This window comes from Rutilus rutilus (assembly GCF_951802725.1).
Source record: "Rutilus rutilus genome assembly, chromosome: 14".
NCBI classification, from domain to species: domain Eukaryota; kingdom Metazoa; phylum Chordata; class Actinopteri; order Cypriniformes; family Leuciscidae; genus Rutilus; species Rutilus rutilus.
The window spans coordinates 18,036,486-18,061,828 of NC_140219.1; the positions used below are offsets into that span (position 1 = coordinate 18,036,486).

General features: G+C 36.0%; 3 protein-coding genes across 7 annotated transcripts; 1 reads left to right on the forward strand and 2 right to left on the reverse strand.

Moving 5' to 3' along the window:
• The first annotated feature begins 1,022 nt into the window (after positions 1–1,022).
• c1galt1c1 (C1GALT1-specific chaperone 1) lies at positions 1,023–3,230 on the forward strand. Of its 4 annotated transcripts, XM_084430744.1 has the most exons (3): positions 1,116–1,276; positions 1,459–1,515; positions 1,619–3,230. In XM_084430744.1, exon 3 carries the CDS (start codon positions 1,633–1,635, stop codon positions 2,584–2,586), a length of 954 nt encoding a protein of 317 aa, XP_084286870.1. In that variant the 5' UTR covers positions 1,116–1,276; positions 1,459–1,515; positions 1,619–1,632; the 3' UTR covers positions 2,587–3,230. The 4 variants fall into 4 exon arrangements, with proteins under 4 accessions (XP_084286872.1, XP_084286869.1, XP_084286870.1 ...); XM_084430746.1 differs by lacking the exon at positions 1,459–1,515 and having other exon boundaries at positions 1,023–1,166; XM_084430743.1 differs by lacking the exon at positions 1,459–1,515 and having other exon boundaries at positions 1,029–1,276.
• A 4,393-nt stretch (positions 3,231–7,623) lies between these two features.
• mcts1 (MCTS1 re-initiation and release factor) lies at positions 7,624–12,633 on the reverse strand. Its single transcript, XM_084429625.1, has 6 exons — positions 12,441–12,633; positions 11,724–11,876; positions 11,547–11,644; positions 11,268–11,401; positions 10,653–10,720; positions 7,624–7,860 (listed from the first exon to the last, which is right to left on the reverse strand). Exons 1-6 carry the CDS (start codon positions 12,449–12,451, stop codon positions 7,779–7,781), a joined length of 546 nt encoding a protein of 181 aa, XP_084285751.1. The 5' UTR covers positions 12,452–12,633; the 3' UTR covers positions 7,624–7,778.
• Positions 12,634–13,623: 990 nt separating this feature from the next.
• Positions 13,624–24,505, reverse strand: cul4b (cullin 4B). 2 transcript variants are annotated; one of them, XM_084430141.1, is made up of 20 exons: positions 23,407–24,505; positions 22,427–22,542; positions 22,236–22,339; positions 21,585–21,654; positions 21,358–21,431; positions 21,059–21,221; positions 20,270–20,359; positions 19,712–19,794; positions 19,563–19,630; positions 19,329–19,447; positions 19,034–19,226; positions 17,596–17,700; positions 17,383–17,493; positions 17,221–17,291; positions 17,004–17,111; positions 16,747–16,860; positions 16,487–16,592; positions 16,130–16,302; positions 15,890–16,042; positions 13,624–14,790 (listed from the first exon to the last, which is right to left on the reverse strand). In XM_084430141.1, the coding sequence occupies exons 1-20, from the start codon at positions 23,861–23,863 to the stop codon at positions 14,695–14,697; spliced, it is 2,574 nt and encodes an 857-aa protein (XP_084286267.1). In that variant the 5' UTR covers positions 23,864–24,505; the 3' UTR covers positions 13,624–14,694. The 2 variants fall into 2 exon arrangements, with proteins under 2 accessions (XP_084286267.1, XP_084286266.1); XM_084430140.1 differs by having other exon boundaries at positions 17,206–17,291.
• Between the last annotated feature and the right edge of the window lie 838 nt (positions 24,506–25,343).

Here is a 25,343-nt window from a genome sequence, read left to right on the forward strand (position 1 = left end):
AAATATTTTGTCAGAATGCATGGCTAGTTTTTGTTGACAGTCAGTGGAGAAAGATGCTTTTTGGGACCAGATGGTGTAGATATATACTGACATCTGCTATCATGGGCTAACAGAGCCATGCAAACCATCCCAATCTTCTTGACCCATTGGCCTGGCCTCTACTGGTGGATTCTGTAGCTGCACCATCTGGTTCTTCAAAGCATCTTTCTTCATTGATGAGCCACAAAAGAGCTACAACTGACTGATAAAGAAATACATTTTATATTATAGTTTATATTAAGTATCGTGCTGTCATGGCTCCATTTTCGTGTGGCTCCACAGTCAGTTGCCCAAACATTTTCATTTTATTTTAAGAAATCGTTCTCACTATAAAGTTTTGTATTATTCAGTTTGCAATTGAGGCTTCAATATGCTTAATTTCAACACTCTTCTTATTGATCAAGAAATAAAACTTTTACAAAACAGAAAATGAAAAATAGTAAAGCTCTTTGGTAAATATATTAAGAAAAGTGTTTTATAAAATGCTTTTAGTAATAGTTAATTTGTAATTAATGCATTATATTATTGTTATTTAAATAACATCTTACACATGAATTAAATAGTTTTATATGTATGTAGGCCTATGTGTTAATTTAAAGTGATTTCTTAATGCATTATTTACACTAACTGTAACTACAGCTGTAAACATAAAGTAAATGAGTTTTAGATATACCCATTTATTTGTCAAATTTTATGTTTGAATTAAATTAATAATGTATTCATTCATATTTTAAGCGAGTTACTTGAAACAAACGTGAAGCGTTAAGTTATTTGCTTGATTTTGTCATATTGTTTTTGTCATTATATATATATTATTATTATTATATTTATATATGTATCAATTTTATATTTATACATGCATTAACATAAAAGTAGTTAAATAATCAGTAAAAACTTTTAAAACGCACAAATAATTTCCGCCCTTGTCTACTTACAGGAACATGACGTTTGTAGTTTTTACCACCGTGTTCGTCTCAGCGAGACAGCACATATGAACAACATTTCCCACAGTGCCTTTCGTTCGGATTAAACATCCGCTTAAACATCCGTGTTCCTGGAGGAAGCCGCACTGGACTGCGACCAGTTTTCTTACTTTATTCCGTGCAAATTAATTGCAAGGTGGACAGGTAACACTGACTCCAGAACGGACTACATTTTTTGTTTTCCGGTTGTGTGTACGGAACTAAATGCGAAGGGGTAGCGTCTAAATGTGAGCAATATTCTGCGTTCTTGAAAGGTATCCAGATTATATCTAATTAATTATTTGAATGTGTAACGTTAGTTTTTATTAAGCGTTTAATGTGTTCTTGCAGTTAGATGTAGCCGGTTGTCTTCAAAGTTAGCTTCTTTTGAGTGTGAAGTAAACCGTATTCCGTAAACTTGACTGCTTTGTGAAAATAAGCTTTGTATTGTCACCAGGAACAAAATTGAAGTTATCTCAGCAGACAACGTATCTCATCACATACTCTCTCTCGAGTAACTATACGATTTTAGTTGTTATTGCTGAACATATGTCATTAGAGCACAAACTGCCATTTGTTTTATCATTATATATTTATTCATATTTTAATCATTACAGGGTTACATTCCAGCATGATGTCTGAGGGCAGTTCTTTTATGAAAGGCTTGATCCTAGGGGGTATATTCTGCCTGGTGATGACTTACTTTGAGACCTTTAATCCAGGAGTCCACTCAAAAAGTAATCAGCATCTTCACCATCATCTGAAACCCCTCAGCAAAGATGAACTACAAAAGTTATCAGAGAGTCAGATGTCTGATCTCACCCAGCAGGTTCGAGTGTATTGTCTCATCATGGTCACTCCTAAGCTCCTGGTCCACTGGGCGACAGCCAACGACACTTGGAGCAAACACTGCGACAAATCCGTGTTCTACACGTCCGAATCTTCCAAAGCTCTGGAGGCGTTTGACCTACAGGAGCAGGATGAGTGGGCTAGGCTGCGCAAAGCCATCAAACATGCCTATGAGAATGCCGGAGACCTACGCTGGTTCTTCGTGGCCCGGCCCACCACATTCGCAATTATAGAGAACCTCAAGTATTTGGTTTTGGATAAAGATTCAAGCCAGCCGTTTTACATTGGCCACACGGAAAAGTCAGGAGAGCTGGATTATGTGGAGTACGACAGCGGGATTGTGCTGAGCTACGAGGCAGTTAGGAGGCTGATAGAGATGTTCAAAGATGAGGACAAATGCCCAGAGCGAGGACGTGCCTTGTGGAAGATGCCCGAAGAAAAGCAGCTCGCCACCTGTCTGAAGTACAGTGGGGTGTTCGCTGAAAACGGAGAGGATGCGCAAGGCAAAGGGCTTTTTAACAAGAAGAGCGCTAGCTCTATGATTTCCGACAGCATGGGCCAAAACCCAGCCGACGTCGTGGAGGCCTGTTGTTCTGACATGGCCATCACATTTGGAGGTATGTCTCCAAGCCAGATGCAGGTCTTGATGTTTGGCGTCTATAGACTCCGGCCGTATGGACACGACTTTCATGATTCCTTGACATTTCTGCCTCCTAAAGACTCCGATAATGACTGATTCACTTCATGGTTTCTGTATTGGAACTGTTACTGTGACAGAGCTGGAATGTTGATGATACTGGGTGCAGGGCTGAATCTGTGATGTGTTATGTGTACTTTCTGTGCGTTGAAGGTTGGTGCTGGTGTGTAAGATGAGGGATTTTCACCCTGCTTTCTGCTAAAAATGTGCTCTGGTAAAATCAAAAGGATAATGGTTTGCATATGAGCATGATTTAATCATGAGGGCCAATATAGGATCATTTTGAATAAAAAATTTGCTAGATTTATGAATGCCACATATATGGATCAGATATACACTGTGATGTTTTATGAAGTTTTAAGGTATACACTTCTACAACTCACCTGTAAACAAACAGAAAACCGGTTAATTGTATATAAGAAAATGCAAAGTGTATACTTAATATGATCCATTTGATGATAACTGTTTATCCAGCTTTAATTATTCTTTACATTTTTCTTTCTTTTCATGGGGCACTGGTAGGAATAAAAATTAAGAATCTTTTGATAATTTTTAAAAAGTATTTTGGATGTAAAATATCAGAGGGAAAGGCTGTTTCTATAGCATATGGCAAAAGAAAACGTTCTATATTGTCCTTAATATAAATTAAGTCAAGTAAATGTGGTTTAAAAGTGTAATCCAAATACGCTTGAGTTTGTGTTATTACTTGCACAGAAACTTGTCTATTTACATATCAAAATATTGTTTCTATAATTCATTACACAATGGTTTGTGACCTTTTTAAATTAATAAATGAATACACCCATAAAACATTAAATCCTCTTTATTAAATGGATATTTAGTCTTACAATAGATTACAACACCATTGGTAGCTAGGCTGGGATTATCTTTAATAAATAATAATGAAAATTATGTTTCGTAGTCATTTATTACACCCTGAAAGAGCTGTCCCATTACAGAAATCGCTTCTTGGTTGGGTTTGACTCTAAGGGTAGTTGATCCCACTTTAAACCCCTGAATAAGCATCAAATGTGTGACAGGGGTTTAATGAAAATTAGATTGTTTCAAACAGCTTTGGGCTGATCAGCAGGAAATTATATTACATTTTTTTCCTAGTGTTTCTCTTTCCTCTTTCACTCGTTCACTTATCTCTTTTATGCTTCATCCTATTCTCTCTTAAACTCCCTTCTTACAGCTACCTTTTTACAAACATCTGTTACTGAATCACTGTTCATAGTGTGCTTTGAACTCATTTCGCCCTAGAATAGAGTTTCCTGTTTCACCCTTTTCACATCCTGATCTGATGTTCAAACACAAGTCATCTGTTTGATCTTTAGCACATGATAATCATATCGTTAGAAGTCATGTATTAATATTCATGCAGGTTTGGTGTTCAACCCATATATTATTATTATTTTTTAAACTGATATAACAGAAAATATTGAACACATAATGCCACATTAATATTGCATGATGGTACTTTGATTCATAATTCAGAAATAACAGACATCTTGCACTTTGTGACTAGTCGATTTGAAGTAATACTGCTTTGTGTTATATTCAATGTGCTGTTGTTGCTAGTTCTCAAAAGGACACTTAAAATGAGTGTCTGCAAAGAGATTTAAAATCCTGGGCCCGTATTCATAAAGAATCTTAATGCAAAGAGTAGCTCCTAGTGACAAAATTCTAAGAAAATTCTTAGAAATGTGGCCGTTTACTCTTAAAATTAAAGAAAAACTCCTAGTGAAGAAAAAAGTAATTCAGAAAGCATCTTAACCCTTAAAAGAGGTCTTAAGGTCAAAATTGTTAGGAGCACAGACGAGGACTTTTAAGAGGCTTAAGAGTTTCTTTAGCAGAGGAGAAAATGGCAGAAAGACGAAGAGGGAGAAGAAATGTGTTGCAGACAATGGATGACAGTGAGTTAATAAGACGCTATAGATTAGATCGTGCAGGGATCATGTTTGTGACTGATCTTTTTAGAGACACGCTAATATCTCCGACACAGCGCAGAAATGCCATAGCGCCTGAAATGAAAGTAATCGCTACATTACGATATTTGGCAACTGGGAAAATTCCATGTTTGATACATTAAAACCAACATTCAAACCACCGCTTAAATAGACATGCCAGCAGTCAGTGTAACTGGAAAGAGTGGAACAATTTTTATCATTCTAAGCAATCAAATACCTTATAGGAAATCAACAGCATGGTAAATAAAAAAAGGATTTATATACACATATATAATGTGTGTGTGTGTGTGTGTGTGTGTGAGAGAACGATCAAATAGGAAAAATTACGCATGTAAGTTCAAAGTGGAGGCTTAGAATAGACCCTATACTTAAAATCACTTTTTTTTTTTTCTTCTTGGACAACCAACCAATCACAGTCTTCAAAAGATCGTGTCATACATAGCAACGGGGTCAACCCCGCCTCCTCACTAAGATAAAAGTTTTTGTATTTTCCTTACTCAGAGTTGCTCTCAGATCGGTCCCGAATCGCTCTTAAGCTAAGACTCCTACATAAAAGTTTTTAAGCTAAATTAAGAGTTTTCTGAGAGGATTCTTAGAATCTTTATGAATACGGGCCCTGGGCCCGTATCCCTAAAGAATTTTTGTGCAAAAAGTGGCTCCTAGCGGCCAAATTCTAAGAAAATTCTCAGAGTCATGATGTTTTTTTAGAATTTCCCCTAAAAGTGACACGAAAATCCCAGTTAATATAAAAGCTATTCCTCAAGATTCCTAGCGCTTAAAAGGGCTCCTAAGGCGAGATCTGCTAAGAGCAGGGAAGAGGACTTTTAGTGGCTTAGGAGTTCCCCTAAGCAGCTGCACAAAATGGCCAACAGAGGAGCTGAGCCGTGTTACCCTCGTTAAGACCACACTGAGTTGTAACGTTGCAATTTCTGCTTCATTAAGGACAGCCCCTTGAGATAGGCCATCTTGTTTTCAATGGGGTCCATATGGGAGTGAAAGTACAAAATATGCCAGCTAGGATATTAATATGAGCAAATAAGACACGAATCATTATTTGAACAGGGTGTAATGAGCTTAAGTTTTCACATATTTTAGATTCTAATGTTAGGCTATAACCCCTACAGCTTACTATTCATTTTCCAGATATTTTCTTGAATGTGAAATATTATTTACATTTACAGTCTGCATAAGATTAGAGTGTATAATTATGTTTATTGATTTGAGGGTACATCCTTTGCTCATTATCACCAAAAGTTCATTTTCATCAAACTTGTAGGATCAACCAATCACAGCTTTTGAAATGATGACTCATGCCTAGCAACGGGGTCAACCACACCTCCTCACTAAGATAGGATTTTCCATCCATTCCTTGCTTAGAGTTCACTGAAAATGTTCTGGAATCACTTCTAAGCTAAAACTCCTGGCAAGGAATTTTTAGGTTAAGTTAGGAGCTCTCTGAGAGGATTCTCAGAATCTTTAGGGATACGGGCCCTGGCCTTTTCAGAGACGGGAATATTATGAACATGTATATTCTGTATACAGTGTCTTCCAAATTTCAGGAAAGGAATTTTAAAGGAAGATATAAATGTATAGGAACATTTTTGCTAATTCAAAGTTGTGCGAAAAAAAGGCTGTTATTGAAGGATGGAACCGTTAAAAACTAGATTGGACTTTAGCAAACAGCTCTTGTGTAAGAGCAGCATGACCAAAAAAAAAGTGCTCATGAAAACCTTGTATAAAATGTATTTACAATCAATCATTTAAAATATTTTTTTATCAGCTGATATTTCATAAATGATCATCATACCTCTGTGATAACGTTGATGACGTCACTGTCTATGTCTTTTACCATGTTCCCACAGATGTTTGGCAATAATAGAGAGCCAAGTTTCCTCATGAGTCTCAACTTGTAATTGTAACAGTTTTGCGTTATGTCCAGTATTTTACTTTGAAATGTAGCAAAAGTTTTAAAGCTCCTCAGTAAAGTTTGCCCAAAGGATAAAGTCACACTCTCACTATGACCGCCAATTTGTTGTCTTTTCCCAGTTGATTGAGAAGAAGATTAGGGAGAATCTTTAAACGGCATCTTAAAAACGAGGTCGGGTTAGATGGTAACTTTGAGTCGCCATAAAATGTAAAAAGTGAACTTTTGGACAGCGGTTTAATGATTATCATACATTTTCAGATAACTTTTTGCGTCTGATATGCCATTCAGTTTAATAAAGGCAGCTTTTACTTACCCTCATTCGATGAAATGAGTCTGCCGTACAGCACTGCTATCACAAAATCATTACCTATGATCATTACCAGACCAATTTCTTTCAAAAGGCTGCTCTACAAACTTTATGACAGTGCATTAAATGAACAGTTGTTCTAAATTTTCCATCTTTGCAGTCTTCCCTTATTTTACCTCGTTGAGAACTGTTGATTCAATGGTGAAGACACTACCATTAAATAATTAGAGAAATTAGTTCAAGAGTATGGTATGATTGTACAGCAGCAATTCTCTCATATATTTCCCCACTGAATTATAAACCATTTCCTGTTGCCTAGCATATATTTCAGCATCCCGTTCTTCAGTTGAAGATGACTTGGAAGTTGTCTTTTCTTTTTCAGTATAAAGGTGATATATTTTTTACATTTTTGGCTTTCAATTCAATTTAATTCAATTAACCCCTGAGATGGGGTTTGTCTTCCACAAACTGTTTGTATTCACACTTTCTGTAACAGCAGTCAAACCCCTCCCACTTCGGAGTAAATTTATCCGGACGTAAACAATCAGCTTTTGTGCATAAATATGATGTGGATGTAGAGCAGCAGAGATATTTGTATATATAAAAAGAAACATCAGGCCCTCATGGGATTTTGAGTTTCATAGAGTGGCATTGATTTATGTTTTCTGCTTTTAGTGCAAAAAGACAAAGGGTTCAAAACTATAAAATCAGAAATAGGCCTTGAACCACACTGTAAATTATACATATGCTAAACAAATACAAAACAACAAGATTCTGTCTTGGGCAAGCGAGAAGTATACAAATATTCTTTAAATAGGTTTTAAGCAGCCATAACACAATTCAGCTTTCACTGTAGCAACAGACCATTTCAGTTAGGAATGACTTGAATACGGATTTTATTTGTGCATTAAAATGGGGTCGGTTTCAAAGCTTTCGGCATGGTAGACGGTTGAGTCCATTCATGTAAACAGTAGCAGCCCTGGTGACAAGGGGTCCAGACGATTCCACCGCATCCTCATGTCTGTCATTACTTATACGTCTTCATGTGCCACAGTCCATCATTCAGATAGTGAACGTTCTCGATTCCAATTCCCTTGTTTACTTTCTCTCTGTTCAGGGAAGTGAGACAAGAAAATATTCTCAAATGAAATGCAAATTAATCATTTAGTTTTCCATAACCAATAAACTGTAGCCATATGTTTAAACTGATGCTGACTGATTTATATTAATTTCATGAATTGTTTTCTTTTATACATGCTGTATTCACACAGCAATCTAGAGCAGTGGTTCTCAACTGGTTTGGCCATAGGACCCACATTTTCCCATCGTCATTAAAGGCACAGTATGCAAGGTTCGCCGCTAGAGGTCACTCTTTCAAAACAAAAACAAAGGCGTAGGTTGATGATGCCGTGAATGAGCGTGGAATCATGGCATCCTCGCGAGCATCCTTCTGAGGCTTAAAATGACAAATGGGACACCCTACGGTCTCACGGACTTAACGGACACGCGCACGCGGCAGCCATTGTAAGTCCACAAGACCGAAAGTGCATATGAAGTGTGCCATTTGGGACAGGGCCATAGCCGATGGAAAGCAATCCGACGGGACTCAGGCAGAAATCATGTTCATGGGGGAGCTAATGTATTAAAGTTTTAATAATGTTACTGTGGTATGAAGCAGGGCGGGACGAGAGCCTTGGACTTATATGCCACAGACAGCCGCTGCTGCTCCTTACGTTTTGTTGTTTACGCATATTGTATATTTAAAGTTACGTTTAACGTCCGCCTCCTTCCCTAACCTTGAACTTTGTTACATTTGCGTTTGATCCCTTACATTCACATGATTTCATTTCATTCTAATAAAACAACCGCGAGTGCAGAAATGTTACTCTTGACTTTATTTGGCGAATTCAAATTGTGGGGTAACCCAGCGCTGTTTTACTTGGTCAAAACAATCATACTAAAATACATTAGAGTGCGTTGAAAGTTATGTTATAACGTTACTCTGCGTTCGCTCGGCGGCTGCTATGAGACACTTGTTGCACACTGCAATAAACTAGATTGATATTAGAATATAATACTAATAAGAGCTGGATGACTTATGTTGCTAAATGACATGCAATTCATTTTAAAATATATTGTATGGTGTAGAAAATGCTGTATTACTGTTCCTACAAATAAAGCTTTTTCTGATTACGCTATGTTAGCCACTTGACAGTGTTGTCTCTGAGACGCGGTACAAAAATGTTATTCGTGGTTAATCAAGAAAACAAGCAATAAGACCGTTTTGAGCTATATAACAATGATTAGTTTTCTGTCAATAAAAGTATCCATACAGCTGTTCACCTGTCTACTAAAACGCATAATATCAAAGCGTCTTTGGTGTTTGCATGGTTTCTATGGAAGTAAAACTGGAAATCAAGGTAACACAGATATGACGTCATTGAAAGGCGACGCGACGGCACGGGCCGTTACACTTAAAATAGCACATTTTTCTGGATTATTCATGGTTGAAAACATTTGGAATAATGTAAGTACACAAGTCAACAAAATATATAACATTGTTTTAATGGTTTTTGGATATTTTAATCCAAAAATCTTACATATTGTGCCTTTAAGCCGCAACCCAAAGTTTTAGTCATTTTAAACCAAGCAAATTTATTTCTCAAAAATGGTTGATACACCGTCAGTACATCCCACTTTAACATCCACATAAATTAAGAGTATAACAGTATTATAGGGGTAAGGCTATTAACTAGTCCCAAACTAGTTTTTGTTCAAATAGAAGAGTCAACAGCTATCGCACGTCTTTCATAATGTCTTGTTTCAGAAAAAAACATTTAGGCTTTGTTTTACAGACACAATTTAGATTAAAGGAGTCATAACCTAGTATTACATTGGATACCTACTGCTGTATTATAGTCTTTCAGGCCCTTCTAAAAAAGAAAAGTGGAAAAAAAATAAACACAGACCTACTTTTACCCTTATTTCTGAAGGCATTATTGTCTCGCGAGATCAATGCGATGTTTTGGCTGTCGTGGACGCTCTATATGGCTCTGCACGCCAGTTGAAAGGGTTGATGGGACAGCGTCATTAAAAATTTATTTCATCCACTGGTCCCTGATAGTTTCGTCCGATTTTGGGAGATAAAACACATTTACATGTTTTTTATGGCAATCAACCACAGAGCAAGTCCGGTGTGCATTCGGTTTCTCCATCTTTCTCGACTGAACTGAATATGAGGGGGAGAGGGGAAGGCTTCCTGCTGCGGTGTCCATATATGGTATATCCTACTACCTCATGACGTCAAGAGGGAGCTGAAATCAAAATCCCGTATTTGAGTGCGCGTGCACGCGCGCTGGTTTATTTACCCTGAGGTAAACAAACGCTTCACTTTTAAATATCGGCTTCCCGGCCAGTGTACAATCGTTAGTCGATCATAACATACATTGATTCTCGTGGAAAAGTGAAAATTGCAGGTTATGACTCCTTTAAGCAAGGATATTAGGCCTTAGTTCAGTTAGGACATTTAAGTAGTTTTTATAAACGTGCCCTAGAAAAAAAACAATGGCAGTGACATATTTTAAGACATGTCAGTGCAAGCTGCTTTCAGTTAAAACAGCTCAAACATACAGTATTTTAGTCTGGGACTAGACTTAAGCCTTGTCTGTGAAACTGGGGGTTAGAATTAAGTCTGTTGTTGTTTCTTTGACTACACACAACGACCCACTCAAAACGGTCTTGCGACCCACCGGTTGAGAAACACTGATTTAGAGGATAGATGAACTAAACATTTCAACATTTAAGAATGTTGAAATGTTGAAGAAAATTGTTTTTGTAGACGTGTAGTTTTGCATTTTAAAATCAAATGGGGATTCAGAATACAAATGCATAAAACACTCACATGTCATCTGCAGACATCTTCATGACTCCCACACAGATTGCATGCTGCTTCCCTTCTGCCATTATGGCCTGAAAACAAATACTTAAGGACAACAACATGTGCTATGCAACACACACCAATCAAATCTATTACGTGAATAGTTCACTCAAAAACAAATTATTTATGGTAGTGTGGTTATTGTTTTCAGTAACTAAAAGTAATTGAAATAAAATTAAGTACTAGAATTATTAAAGCTAATACTGAAATAAAATCTAAAAAAATCTAAATAGAAATAAATAAATACAAATAATAATCAAAAAGACAACATAAAATTTTTTTAAAAAATAATAAACTTAAATGAAAATAGGTATTCAGTTTACATACAACATTTCAAAAGGACAAATACACCATAAAAGTATTTCATAAGACTTTTTCTGAAGTCATATGATTCCTTTGTGTGATGAACAACAGACCAAAGGTAATATGGTGCTTTCTGTGTCCTTTTTGGCATTGACAAAAGAGTTGTGTGAAGAGACAGATTATTATTTTTAAGTGAACTATTTCTTTAAAATAAATCAATAGGATTTATTCTTCAAGTGCAGAAACAAAAAATGAATACAACAGTTGGAAAGATACAACTACTTTGTCTGTGTCAGCAGGGTAGAGTTTGGCTCCTGGTGATGTAAGGCCTGGGCACATGATATTGGCTCCACTCAGAACAAATTTGATGGCTCCTTTATCTACTTGTTGGTGTGGCAGGATGAAGGGATCTGGAGAACAGACACACGAGTATCAGGCATTAGTCTGACCAAGCTGAATTGCAAGTGTAAGTTGTGTAATATAATACGTTTTCCATAATCAGAAAATCATTTCTGCAGAGACAGCATTACACTGCTAAAATTAAAGCCGTCTTACATTTGTGTAGAAGTCTGAGGGTGGGATAGAAGGGCCCTTCTCTCTGTCTGAAGAATAGCAGCTCTCCATTTACTGTAAGAATTTCAATATGCTCATGACTGGAAACATAGACAAAATATCACAGTTAGTTAATCCTTTAGTACTGCATTACAGTTGTCCATATTGTGAAACTCTTACCATCTCACAATTTTGACTGGGTCCTTTTTGGGCATTATCTGGTTGAGCCAATCATCGATGTTGGGAAACTGATCCAACAGCTGATTCTTTATACCCTTAATTACAGACGTCTTCAGCTGAATACAGTTCGAAACATTTTCCTTTTCATCAAATCTATGAAGAAAAAAATCTGCAAATATAACATCTAATAAAGCAGATGACACAGATGCAGGTCTCTCAAAAAGTTTGCTAAAATAAATAAATTAGTCTAGTACAGAGGTCTGATATAACATAATTACTCAAATGTTTTATGATTGACTTGTATCAAGTTTGGTTCCTTGAATTTTAAAAACCTCACATCCATCACTTAATGTAAACATACGTTTTTTGCAGTTTGCTTACTATCTTTTCAAGTTATAAATATTAGAAGTAACGTTATCTTATCAAAGCTCAGTGTGAAAACACAGGAATACAGATGGATCATTACTAATGAACCATAAAAGTGAGCTGTGACAGCAAGCTAGCAGTGTAGCTAAACATGTTACTGTCTCGGCTGCAGAATTAAGGGTACATATTAAGTTATAATACCATATTAAGCTGATAAGCATATGCATGCGATATAAATATATATTACTTCTACGAAGCTACTGAGCTAACGAAACACTCAATTACTGTAACAATGCTAAGTTGCGTCAGCTACTATGTAACGTTATATGGTTGACAACGGCTCAAGCTTACTTTTTAAACATCCTTGCGAGTCGTAATCGGTCACTCTTGTCCTCTTATCTAAGAGATCTTATAGAACGAAGAAATATAAACTAAATCTTCAGTGTACGACGGTTAAATGAACTAACTCCACGCTTCACGTTAAACGCAGGTGATTCCGTTTCATTTACGACAGTGGTAGCTAAACCTTTTACGGCAAGGGGTGGAAGTACAGCATGACAAAATATAATAACAGTATTTTGCTATGTACTTTGAAATTTATGTTAAGACTTTAGTGATATCGATAATGATCAATGCAATGTTCAAAATTCATGTTTCATTTGGTTGACAGATTTGAAAGGTTTTTAGAGACGGTGTTCTGGATATCTCTTTTATCACCCCATAATTAAATGAGAAAATTCAACAGACAGAAAAAAGAGATAAATGTTCACAATGTTTTTAGGAATAAAATGTTATATAAATTATAGTTGTAAAATGTAAAAATGTCTAATATAAATTAGATAATTATATGCTATATGAACTCCACATGTGCAAATAGATAAAGTAAAGGATAATAAAATTAGCACACTTAAATGTGTATTTTGGATGTTTTCTTCCCAGTATAGTCTCAAAAGATGGTATGGAAGCAAAGTAGCCCAAAATCTCAAAATTGACCAGTGCATGAAAGAACAATGGTTTTACCTTAAGTGTCTTGCCTTAAAGGGATAGTTCACCCAAAAATAAAAATTCTGTGATCATTTACTCTCCCTCAAGTTGTTCCAAACCTGTATGACTTTCTTTCTTCTGCTATACACAAAAGAAGATATTTTAAAAGAAAGTTGGTAATTAAACAGTGGCTGGTCCCCATTGACTTCCATAGTATTTATTTTTTCCTACTATGGAAGTCAATGGGGTCCATCAGACATTTGGTTACCGACTTTCTTCAAAATATCTTCTTTGAACTATCCCTTTAAGCCAAATTCAATATTCATCTAGAAAATATTTTTTTAAATCCAACAATGTTAAGTTTTGTAGTTATTACCAGTTAAAATACCTAACATTGTTCAATGTATTTTTTACATAATGAAAGACCACCAATTTATGATGTCTGATGCTTCTTTGGTTCATTTACCCCCGTTATTAAGAATCAAGTATCCATTTCTCATCATCCAGTATTTTTTAGGAAAGATCACAATCACTGATTAGAGGGACAAGATCATGGAAACACATACAGTTGTTTATTCTGAGGCAATAAAAACAAGCATACTTTTTCCAGACACTGGACGACTGTCCACTTTAGTATGATTTCTCAAAACACCACTGCCAAAATTTCCACAGACAGATCCAGTGATGCCACACAGAGGAGCTTCTCAGTAAACAGGCCTAATTCAGAACTTAAGGGATATATAAACTTGGAAACACTAGGATGATAAAATGGGGCTGCTGTGCTTGTTCGGAGTTTCCACAGAAAGAATGCAGTTGCAATGTAGTCGAGTGTCAAACATCAAAATTGTGTGTAAAATGTATATACAAAATAAACAAGAGGAGGAAATGTGAGAAGGTGTAAGCAGGGAGGGACAAAAAGAAGGAAGATGTACAAGTTAGTGTTTAGCAGCGTTAACATTCCTACAAACAAAACAAGTGCTTGGTTTTATCTAATCTTGGCACATACTGTGAAATTTCCAATCAGCCTCAATTGTTCCATTTATCAATAAATCACATTCACAGAACATAAATTGCTTGTGAGCAATCAGCTGAACCTTCTTTTCATTGTACAAATTTATCAAACATTGGCAAAGAGAAAACCTGTTTTCAATGTTCATACACTGGTATCCAATACAACATTGACTGAACAAACGGGTCAAATTCAATCAGTCTGGTTCCGGTTTTCTTTGCACATGTAATGTTATGATATTTTCATGGGTTAACAATGAAGAAAAGAAGAAAAAAAAACAGAGACAAACAACAGCCATGAAACTGAGTCTGAAAATAAATAACTTTTCTTTTTAAGCTCAGGATAGTCCAATTCTTAGAAGCATTGTAACAAAATAATTTTGTATTTTTTTATTGGACATTCCGTTCTGAGGGAAATAAAACACACCCTACCCTGTCAAATCCATGAAGAGAAAACTGATTCAGTTGTTGGTCACTGTGGTGATGATGGTAAAGTGAACAAAAACTGGAACAAGAGGTTCCATGTGCTAAGGGAAGTAAACAACGTCACTGAGAACATCCTCTTCCTGTCATTTCTACCATCCCTCATCATCCCCTCTTATTCTCTCTCTATCTAAGCCACATAGTTGTATTGATTGGGATTCTCCTTATCCCTTTCCATGTAGTCCCTGTCAATAAGTGACTCTATCCTCTTCTTCAGATCAGCAGGCTGCAAAAAGATAAAGCAAAATTTAGTGGCAGTGGCATATGTTGTATGCTGTGAGTACAGTGAGTCTTGGGCTAATTTCCAGTTTTAGTGAAATTAAGAATATTAGTTATATTTTCATAATACATAAAATCTTGAGGCTAGAGAGAAAAAAGATTTATGTCAAAAATGTAAGTGTTGTCTAAATGATTAGGACAAATCATAACTGTTCATTTTTTCCCTTGACCGTATTATGATTATTTTTGCTAAATAGAATTCACGTTAAACTGCATATCATATTCATTATGTAGGCTACAGACAGATTCCATAATCAAGCTGAAAACAGTGTTCCTGTAGTACTTCGTTGCATTTTTATACACTACCATTTAAAACTTTGGGTAGGTATTAGGTAAGATTGTTTGTTTTTGAGGAAAAAAAGCCTCTTATGCTCACCAAGGCTGCACATATTTGATCAAAAATACAGTAAAAACAGGAATATTGTGAAATGTTACTGCAATTTAAAATAACTTCTTATAATACCCATTTTACTATATTTTGTGAAAGCAAAGATGAATTTTCAGCATAATTACTTCAGTGTCACATGATCTTTAAGAAATCATTCTAATATGCTGATTTGCTGCTCAAGAAGTATTTATTATTATCGATGAAAACCTTTTTTTTTTAAGGATTCTTTTGATAAATATGAAGTTTGAAAGAACAGCATTTATGAAATAGTCCTTACTGTCACTTTTGATTAAATTAATGCATTCTTGCTGAATAATATTAATTTCTTTGGGGGAAAAACAACAACTTTTGAATAGTAGTGTATAATCATTAATACATACTTTCCCCTCTTAATAGCAAGAAAAAAAAACTGACACACAATTAATGTGCAACATGCTCTTATTATAATGCAAAAAGCTGTCTACATTGTACAATAAATCTTATTTACATTGTGTATACAACTTTGTGTTTGTTGCAGTATTCTTGTTTTGCCTGACTGCTCACTAGCAGTTAATATTGGGTACAGTTTATATATTAGCTGCACGACATCTATTACCATGTGCCATCACAAACAGAAGTGAAACTTTGATTAACTGTGCAAGCAAAACTGTGATCTCACCTTTACTGGGAATTTAAGTTGGTTGTACACCTCAGACACCAGAAGATTATGGCTGAGAGTTTTCCTCATTTTCATGATTCGAACAATGGCAGCATCGATTTGGTACTGACGGTCCTGGAATACTCTCTCTGTAGTGCTGGCTTGCTCCTCCACCTATGAGGTACAGCAAACAAGGATGAGACCAAGCGCCCAATACCTTTCACACAACAGCAATCAAATGACAGGTGTGCAAGACAGTACCGTTTCTTTCATCTGGATCTGGTTGATTTTAATTCTGAAGAGTTTGTGTTTGAAATCATCATTACAAGAGAACTTGTCTCCATCTTCCACGTCTTTACTCTTTGGGGTTTTGGTAAGGACACGTGCCTTCCCACAGGCCAGTGACTGCAGAGTCCGCCTCAGCTCACCGTCCTCTGCAAATATGAGTGTATTTTTATTTATCTGAGGTTCTTTAGTCAAATTTGTTAAACACTTTAAAAGTTTGTAAAAGACTGTGAGATTTAACTATGAACATAAAGATTAACATTAAATGGAATGGTGTATTTTAACAAGAACAAATTTTACAAGACAAAGCTTGCTCGTCACAATTATCCATACCAATGCCTGTAGCCAGTTTAATGTCCTCCAGAGAGAACTCCTCCCCTTCATTAAACATAAGCAAAACTAGCGTCTGAAACAGAGACACCTGCAGCTCTTTTTTGCCCTGTGAAAACCGAGAAAAGAGTTTTCCTGAGAAGCCTTTTGAAGAAGTCATTTTCAATCAGTTAAATTTGTTTTATATATATATATAATGATCAGCCACTGATAGCCTGCTATTCACGCCCAGTTGCTATTTTCAAAATAAAAATGTGTGTTACCTCTTTGAATTCTGCCTTTAAAACACAATGTCCTAACGTCGACTGCCACTGTAGTTTCCGTCCACTGTGTTTGCCAAGGTAAAACGTTTTGAAAATCTCCTGCAATTTTACCATCTGAAGAGTAAAGGGTATTAAAAAAATATATATATTAATTATTATGTAATCGATTAGAACTAAGGTTAATTATTATTATTGTGTTTAAGTTACAAAGAATATCTGATCCAAGCTCCTATTTCTCAACATTCATCAGAACAGACCTCTGGAGGAAGATGCACTTCCATGGGGACGTATGTTGGCCAATAACCCATGGTGAGGATGTTAACCGTCAACTCGATGTTCCCAGGAATATTTTGGCATTGCATGTGCTGAGGGGCAGATTCAAAAAGAGAGATTTAAAAGATGTAACTAGACAAAAAAGAAAACCGAAATAAAAGAAAATAAAAAAACAGATATCATTACTTGTTTGAACTGCACCATAATATCTTTTGACAGCTCCATGTCCTTGAACATTCCTTCCAGTTTACTAGTAAATGCAGCTCCACATTCTACAAGAAAAAAACAATTCAGTTTGTTGAAACCTCTATGACATGATGGTATGGTTTAAGAATCAAACATGAAAGGAAAAATGTAATTTACCATGCTTCAGTTTTGACAGCATTGACTTCTCTGCATCTACAGAGGCACTCTTTCCCACCAGTAACCTCTTCGCTAAGTCTTTCTTGTAAAAGGCCTCAAAAACATCTTTCCCTAAAAGAGAGAAATGAGAAAGTCTATGAAGCTTAGACAGTGGTTTAATAATTGAAAACTCTCTAAGCCTTTGGAATAGAGCATTAATTTTAAATGTATTACCGTAAATGAACCTGAATATGATCATTATCTTGTCCAACATTTTCTCGAGTTCCTCATCAGTTGCTTCTTTGTTCCCAGCACGGAGCTTTGAATCCACATATTTTGCTATAGAACATAAAATCACAACATTAGTGAATATTAGCCTAATATTTGTCTTGATCCAATCAGCTGCAAGCTCTCAATCAAACAAAAAAAAAAACAATAGCTATACTTCTATCTAGACCCTATCTAATCCCTACCTAGGGATTTCAATTTACATAAATTCTCATAATCGATTGTTGTTTAAATTAACGATCAATTAATTGATTAATCCTTAACAAACCAACATTTGTATGAAAAAGCACCGCAGACGCACAAGTAAACAGTATACACATGATGCTTCTGCAACATGTTTTTGATTGTAACTTTGCGAAACATTAGTAAACCATAGTAGATCGCATATCTTTATTTAGAGCAGGTGGTCTTGAACGAGTCCAAACACAACATAAGACAATGCCTAGATCACTGAGTGACATGACAAAGAGCTAAATCTTAGCTAAAGCTATAGGACTTCTCATCCACTAGGATCTTATTACTTGTTTATTCTATGTACTTTTATTGTGGCCTTTACAACAAGTAGTTCTTATGTTCAGTAAAATCACTTATTGCAGGTTTTTTGGACCCTTGGTTAATTAAGTTTTGAAATAAACGGCTTGCCCATCTAATCTATTGCATGGCTAGAATACATTAGGTGTGTTTGACTTGAAGCGGCACTGCACAGACCAATCGGTGTAGGACATCAAAGTACCACGAGAGCGATTAGAGAGCAGATTGCGTAATACGTAACTATGGCACCCTTGCTTGATTTTTTCACGCGTGTCTTCTGCATGTGTTTTGCTCATGAGCCGCACGCACCTCCGTCATATGGAGGTAAAGTACATATTTTGACCTTGCTTAATCAACCATCAATTTTTATTGATTAAATTACTTTGCCTCAATAGAGGATGTGATTGGATAACTGAACTAAGCAGTGGACCAATCACATTGCACAGCATCTCAAATGTTGGTTTCATCATTCTGGAATGCCTGAATCAAAGTCTGTCATCAGAATAATTTGGTTTAAATCCCTCCCACAAGAGTCTCACATGATTGCATTCCCAAACACCAGGCATCCAGACGAATTTTGTCGGCGCGCTCTGAGACGCAGGTCATTTATGATGTTGGAAAAAAAAAGCCACAGTGGCTTCTCTAATTGCAGCAACTTCCACTTGAATTACAGATATTTTGCGCCAATTTCCCAGGAAGTGACGATTTTGTTCTCTTGAACACATGGGATGGGAATGCTGCTTTATTCGTAAATGTTCAATTTGATAATCAAATTTGCCCAAAAGTTACATTCTCAACTTTTGGATGGAAACATAGCTAATGATTGGTGGGAAAACAACATTTGTGAACGGACCTATGAGCTCTGCAGGTTTGTTCGGCCGTTTGTTGATAAAGGTCTCGAAGGCCTCCTTCATGCCATTTACAAACTTCTCGTTCTTCAAGAAACAAACATCGATGATGTGATCGACTTTATCCTTGAAATCCAGAAGCTCCTGAACCATCGTCTTGTCTTTCTCTGGGTTGATTACAATTGTGCTTCCAAAGACCTGAGGCATAAAAAACAAGACTTGTGAACCTGAATGTTCAAATAATATACAGATGTGTTATATCCTGGTTTTGTTAGTCATCTCGATGTATCCCTTGCACACCTTTATGTACTCAACCCAATGTTGCAGCAGAACCTGGACGCCTCCCCTCACACGACTGAAGAGCTGATACAGCAGAGACAGATCCTGAATACGGTTCTCATCCAGCAGGTTATTTAAACCTAGAGTTTGCCAAGAAAACAATCACGTACGTAAATCGCTTTTAATTCTGAGGAATGGTTAACCATTTAAACAAGAAATACAATGTCATTCATTTTCATTCTATGAGGGTCATACCTTTCTGAAGTATTGCAGTGAGGTGTTCTCCAAGCAGTTGCTTTTCAACTGTGGCAATGAGGGGTTTTCTACAAATTAAGATAATAAACATTCACATCAAATTTTCCCAATTAAAGGACTCTCATTAGTCATATTCTCTGCATACTTACTGTGTGCTCTGGTCTAAGTAAGTAATGACTCTGTCTGCCTCCTCTTCCAGACGTTTGTTGACATGATGGAGATACTCTGGCACCTGAAGGGGGGATAAATCTGATTAAAACAGATAAATCTATTTGGTGAAACATCTTCAATTACATGAATTACAATTACTACTTTTTTTTTTCTTCTTTTTTTCATACAATCACAGTTCCCAGAGAGCAAAGCAAACAGAAGAGCACCATTAAAGTGGTCTGTGTAACTGGTCATTTCAAAAACATTTGGCTACAGAAGACAAGAACAAATCACCTGGAATACTTTACTTTTTTTGTCTTTTTTGGAACTTAACAGCCCATGATCACAATGAACTGTGACTGTATGAAAAATATTTTTTTAATTTCTCTTTGTATGCCACAGAAAAAAATAACAGCATATCCAAGTAAGGGTGTAAATGATTTTTAAACTATTTCCGAGTGCGAGTACATCACAAAAAAATGAACAAATTTTTTTTTTTTTACAAATAAAAGGGGGACAAGGAAAAAACTAAATCACCACTATGATGTGAAACTCACCTCTCTTTCCTGCATGAGCCTCTGGCCCTCTGCAGCATACAATCGATTCGTCTCCTCCAAAAAGCGTTGCTCAAATGAATCCTGATAAATCTGTCATAAAAGGAGCAAAGGTGTGATTACAACAATAACACTAACAGGTTTGGCCACACAATTTAAGGGCTGAATGATATCAGGGATCAAGACAAAATCTCACAAGAGCTGTACAAGATTTGCCATTGTTTTGTTTCACTTACAGAAAATCAAATTAACCCTGGCCTGTAGTATTAAAGTAAACAGCAATTTTTAAGTAAATTAGTATAATAAATAACTTTCATTAATAATTTAAAATATGCTACATGACATCAGCGTGTGACAATGTTGATTAATACTGAAAATATTTTTGATTAATCTCTTGGTTTAAGAAAATAAAAGTTGTTACAGTAAATACATAACCTTGTAGATAAATGGGACAGTGTACTTTGAGGGTTTAAAAGCAAAAATGTGAATTATGAACACTTACATTAATACGTCCCTAAAAATTTTTTTATTAATATGCATAATTATTCATAATGTTTTGCATCATATACTACTGTTAAGCAAATGTTTTGTTAACATTTGTGGAAAAAATTCTAAGGAAAGGTTTACTGACTTTATATGGTTATTGCATTGAAATTGAGCAGGCAATAAGAAATACAAGTAAACTCCTTACTTGAATTTTTTTGCACTTTTTGCACTCAAAATGAAGCCATAAAAGCATCATAAACCCGGGAACATTCATTCGAGCACAAGTGAGAAAGCAGGTGACCTAACCTGCAGATCTGAGAGCATGCTCAGAAGACTCCTCAGGAGACTGCGGTCTACGGCCTCTCCACTCCGCTCTCTCTCAATAAGAAGCAGAATCCCATCGATTGTCTTACTTTGCACCTTCAGGTCGCTGATGATATAGAAACGAAACAACTCCAAACCCATGTCCCTGAAGACAAAACACAAGGGTATCTTTAATCACCAGAGGAAGGAGCAGCAAAGCACTGGTAGTAAATAAAGACAGCAAGGGTGACAGACAGTGCCAGCGTTACAAATTCAGTATCAAAAATTCAATGGACACTTACCAGATTGATGGCAGCATTGAATTTTGTAAAACATATGTGCGATCCAAAAACAAAAATATACTCCTAATCATGATCTACAAGAAAAGACAAACAATGTTTTGCATAAAAAGCATTTTTGCAAACAGGTAAATAACTAAACGTAAGAGCATTTAATACAAACGACAACTTTCAACTTATTCAAAATAAATGTAGAGAGGAAAGAGTCTAGAGTAGACTACTTTACAAACCATTTGTCTGCAATGATCTTGCCAGCATTTGTCTATTTTCTTGAGGAACAGAACACTGTCTAGGGCATCCGTAGGACAAAGGTTAAGTTAAATGGCAACAATAATGAATAGCAGTCTATATCCAGACAGTCCTTATTATTTAACAGTGACTGAACTTCTCATAATATTCTCAAAATGTTTCCTCATATTTTTAGTTCATTTGCACCATGCCATCATTGTTGTTGTTATTGTTTTTTAGCAAAAGTGTTGCTGAAGTTCATATCAAACTTTCAGCTATTATTTAAAATTAAAAACAATTTTGGTGTAGATCATTTTAAGAAAATGTCTAATGAAACAAAAGCATTATATTTTATTTACAGTTATTTTAGAGAATAAGAGACTTCTTTCAAAAACATTTTAAAAAAATCTTACTGACCCCAAACATTAGAAGGCCAGTGTATAATGTGTTTCTAATAAACGTATACATTTTTTGGTGGGGTCATTATTAAGATACATGGCGTAGAAAGGACAAGTAAAAAAAAAATCTAAACTTTTAACCTGCAGAAAAATAATCTTCATGTTGAGCCCTGGTTCATGCTCTTTACTTTCACTCTCTCAACCTAAAAATACAGCAAGAAACTGAATATAAATGTGTAGCATGGAAAAGGATATTCTCTGAACTGGTCAATCTGTGCCTTGATATGGTCTTCACAGACCACTCTGAGCTGTTTATAGAGCTTGGCAGATATCTTATGGGAGCACAGGTTTTCAACAGCCTGGAAAGACAAAAGGGAATAAATAACATTATATATAATATTACTAAATGACAAAAATATAGGCTATACATAAAACACAGAGCATACCTGATAGAGCTCCTCTAGATTGTACTTAATTGAAGTGCTGTTCTGTATGGCCTCTACTGCCTCCTTCAGCTTCTGCCAGGTCTCATTTGTGTAATTCTCTGGTAATTTTGGCTTTTCTGATAAAGTATAACAAAAGAAAAGGACGTGTACTGTTAGTTTGCATAAGAAACTAAATCTGGTTGTGTTTCAATTACGTGCAAGTTTTGATATGTTTTTCACAAGTGATATACCTCCATAAACATGCAAATTACATAAAGTCTATATTTAAGAGCGTACAGATCAAAATCTGGTCTTATTCATGACTTCCTTGCATAAGATAAGTTGTTTACTGCTGTATTAGCTGTATGTCTGACAACATTGTGGTTTACTGTAAGTATATTAAAACAATAATTAACTTTCATTAATGCTTTAAAATATGCAACATGAGTTTAAAAATGATGGCCACAGACTAAATGTAAAGATGCAAAATGACGTATAATGTTGATGATTGGCAATGATGAATACTACTAAAAATATTTTTGACATCCCTCAGTTTGAAAAAATAAAAAAGTTGAAACAGTTGTTACTTTTAAGAGTGTAAAAGCAGAATCATGGGGTTGGTGTTTTTGTTAAAACATTTACATTAATACTTCATTTAAAAATATATAACATAAAAAAAAATACTGTATATATGAAAAATGAACATATATAACAGGAAAGAATGTTTACAAACAGTTAGATGCAAAAGAAACACGTGTTTCAAGCAGTCAGATTTTGATAGAGGTCTATATATAAAAAATATAAGTGCGTACTAAAAGATCATGGTCTCAGTCGTGACACTAGCATAGCATTTTTCTTTTATAAGCCAATTATTAAAGTTGTATACTATTGCATTAGGTCGTGTGCGTTCGGTCAAAGCTAACGTTAGTCAAGTTGAGAAACTAAAACAAACACTGCCTGTTTACAAAGAAGAGGAGGGGGACCAACGATTCTTCACCTACCTTTAAAGTTCTTGATAACAAGTTTCTTCGCAGCACCGGGTTTACTGTTGGAGAAGGTCGCGGAGCCCACAGACTTGGTCAGTCCGTTCGCATGATGCCCAACACCTCCAGTCAGGAACACATTTCTCGCCTTTGAACACGATTCGGCAGGGTTACACGACTCCTCGGCCATCTTCACATCCAGCCCGATCAAATCCAGCGGGTCCTCGAACCTCAACTTCTTCTGGATGTGCTGCTGCAGCTGCTGTGAACTGGAAGAGCAGGACGTTGTGGATGAGGAATTACAAATGGCTTTAGGAGACGAAGATATCGAATCAATATCTTCCTTTTCTGAACTGTTAATTTTCCTCTTCTTAGAAGGCGTTAAACTACTGTCGTTGTGGACATCAGAAGCTACCGGTTTGGGCTCTTGGGCTGGCGGTGGGGGATTAGGGGAAGGTAAACCTGTTGGAAACATGAAAAAAGAAATACTAAATCAAATCGCTAATCTACTAATGCTACGATCCCGGGTTTGGACGCTTTATATTCCTTGGTCTCGGTCGGGGGAAGTGCAACCTCGCGGCTCCGTGTGTGTGATTAAAGAGAAAAAGAGGATAAAATGAGAAGTGCAGCCCCACTTGGACCCTTCTCTGCTCTTGTTATTGCCAACAGAGGAAAGATGGTTGAATACTGCTTCCTCTCGCTCGAGCACACACTCCGGCGCGCTGCACAAAGTCCGTTGGATTACAAACTGCTTTTCGCCGAGGGCTGTTTGCGTTAAAGCATTCTTCTGAACGCGGTGTTTCTGCTCGGGAAATAGGCTGGTATTTTCGGTTTGAGGACAAGTCTGCGGGGAAATAGTAACTTTTCTAAGAGGAGACGCTGACCCGCCGGAAGTACTTTCGACCGTTGCTGTGCGCAGCTGCTGTTGTTGAGGCGCGCGGCCTGACGTTTCCGATCCTCCACCAGGGGGCGCCAATTCATAATGCGCAGTCCAGTGCCAAAACTCTCAAAAACACCTGTAAAAATAGTTCTATTTCACTCAAGACTGCCTTAAATTACAATAATGTTTGTGAATTATATTCGTCAAGCTAAATTTTCAATATCATTAATTTTTTTTGTGGCCAACTATATGTATGAAATGTTTTATTTTTACTGAAAATTTTTAAAGGATTTTAATTTCATACAATTGATTAATTGCAATTTGTATGTAAACTGGATTTTTTTGCTGCCTTATTTCTGCTTTCCTTGATTTTTTTTCGCTTTGAGATTTTAAAAATGTTTTACTGTTTTCATTAAGATGACAAAAAGTGTATAACATAGGCCTACTGTATAATGTTCCCACTATTGGGTCACAAATGGTCAACATATGTTCAGCTAACCTTTGATTTACGGTTAAAATACAATACGGAAAAAAAGTTACAACACTTTATGAAAACTGTGAATCATATGTTCTCATGTTTGTTTGTTTATTTATTTATTTTTGGAATGTGTGAGATGTATCAGTGTTCAAGGTTTTCTGTTTTTGCCAGAGGATTGGTTTTGTAGTGTGATTTTTGGTGAATTGTATTGAATCTAATTAGGGTAAATTTGACCTCAATAATGAGGATCCTAACCATGAACAAACAGTTAATATACAATACAAACCTAACCATAAATTATTCACCGCAAAAGAAGTAGAAACAAATGTGACAGCTAGCCTCAGAAATGGCATTTGACACGTGGCTTAAGGACTTTACTCAAATTAAATGTCCACACACATGAAAGCTAATAAAGCAAGAGTTATAAAGGCTAATTTGTCAAGTTGAGAAAAAAAAAAACTGATGCACAACGTATCAAAATAAAAGATGCTAAAATGTGCTTTAAATCTGACTGTCAGAAGGAAATCAGCACTTGTCTTACATGGATAATATTTTGGAATTAAGAATAAAATGTCTATAATAATATTTATAATAGTT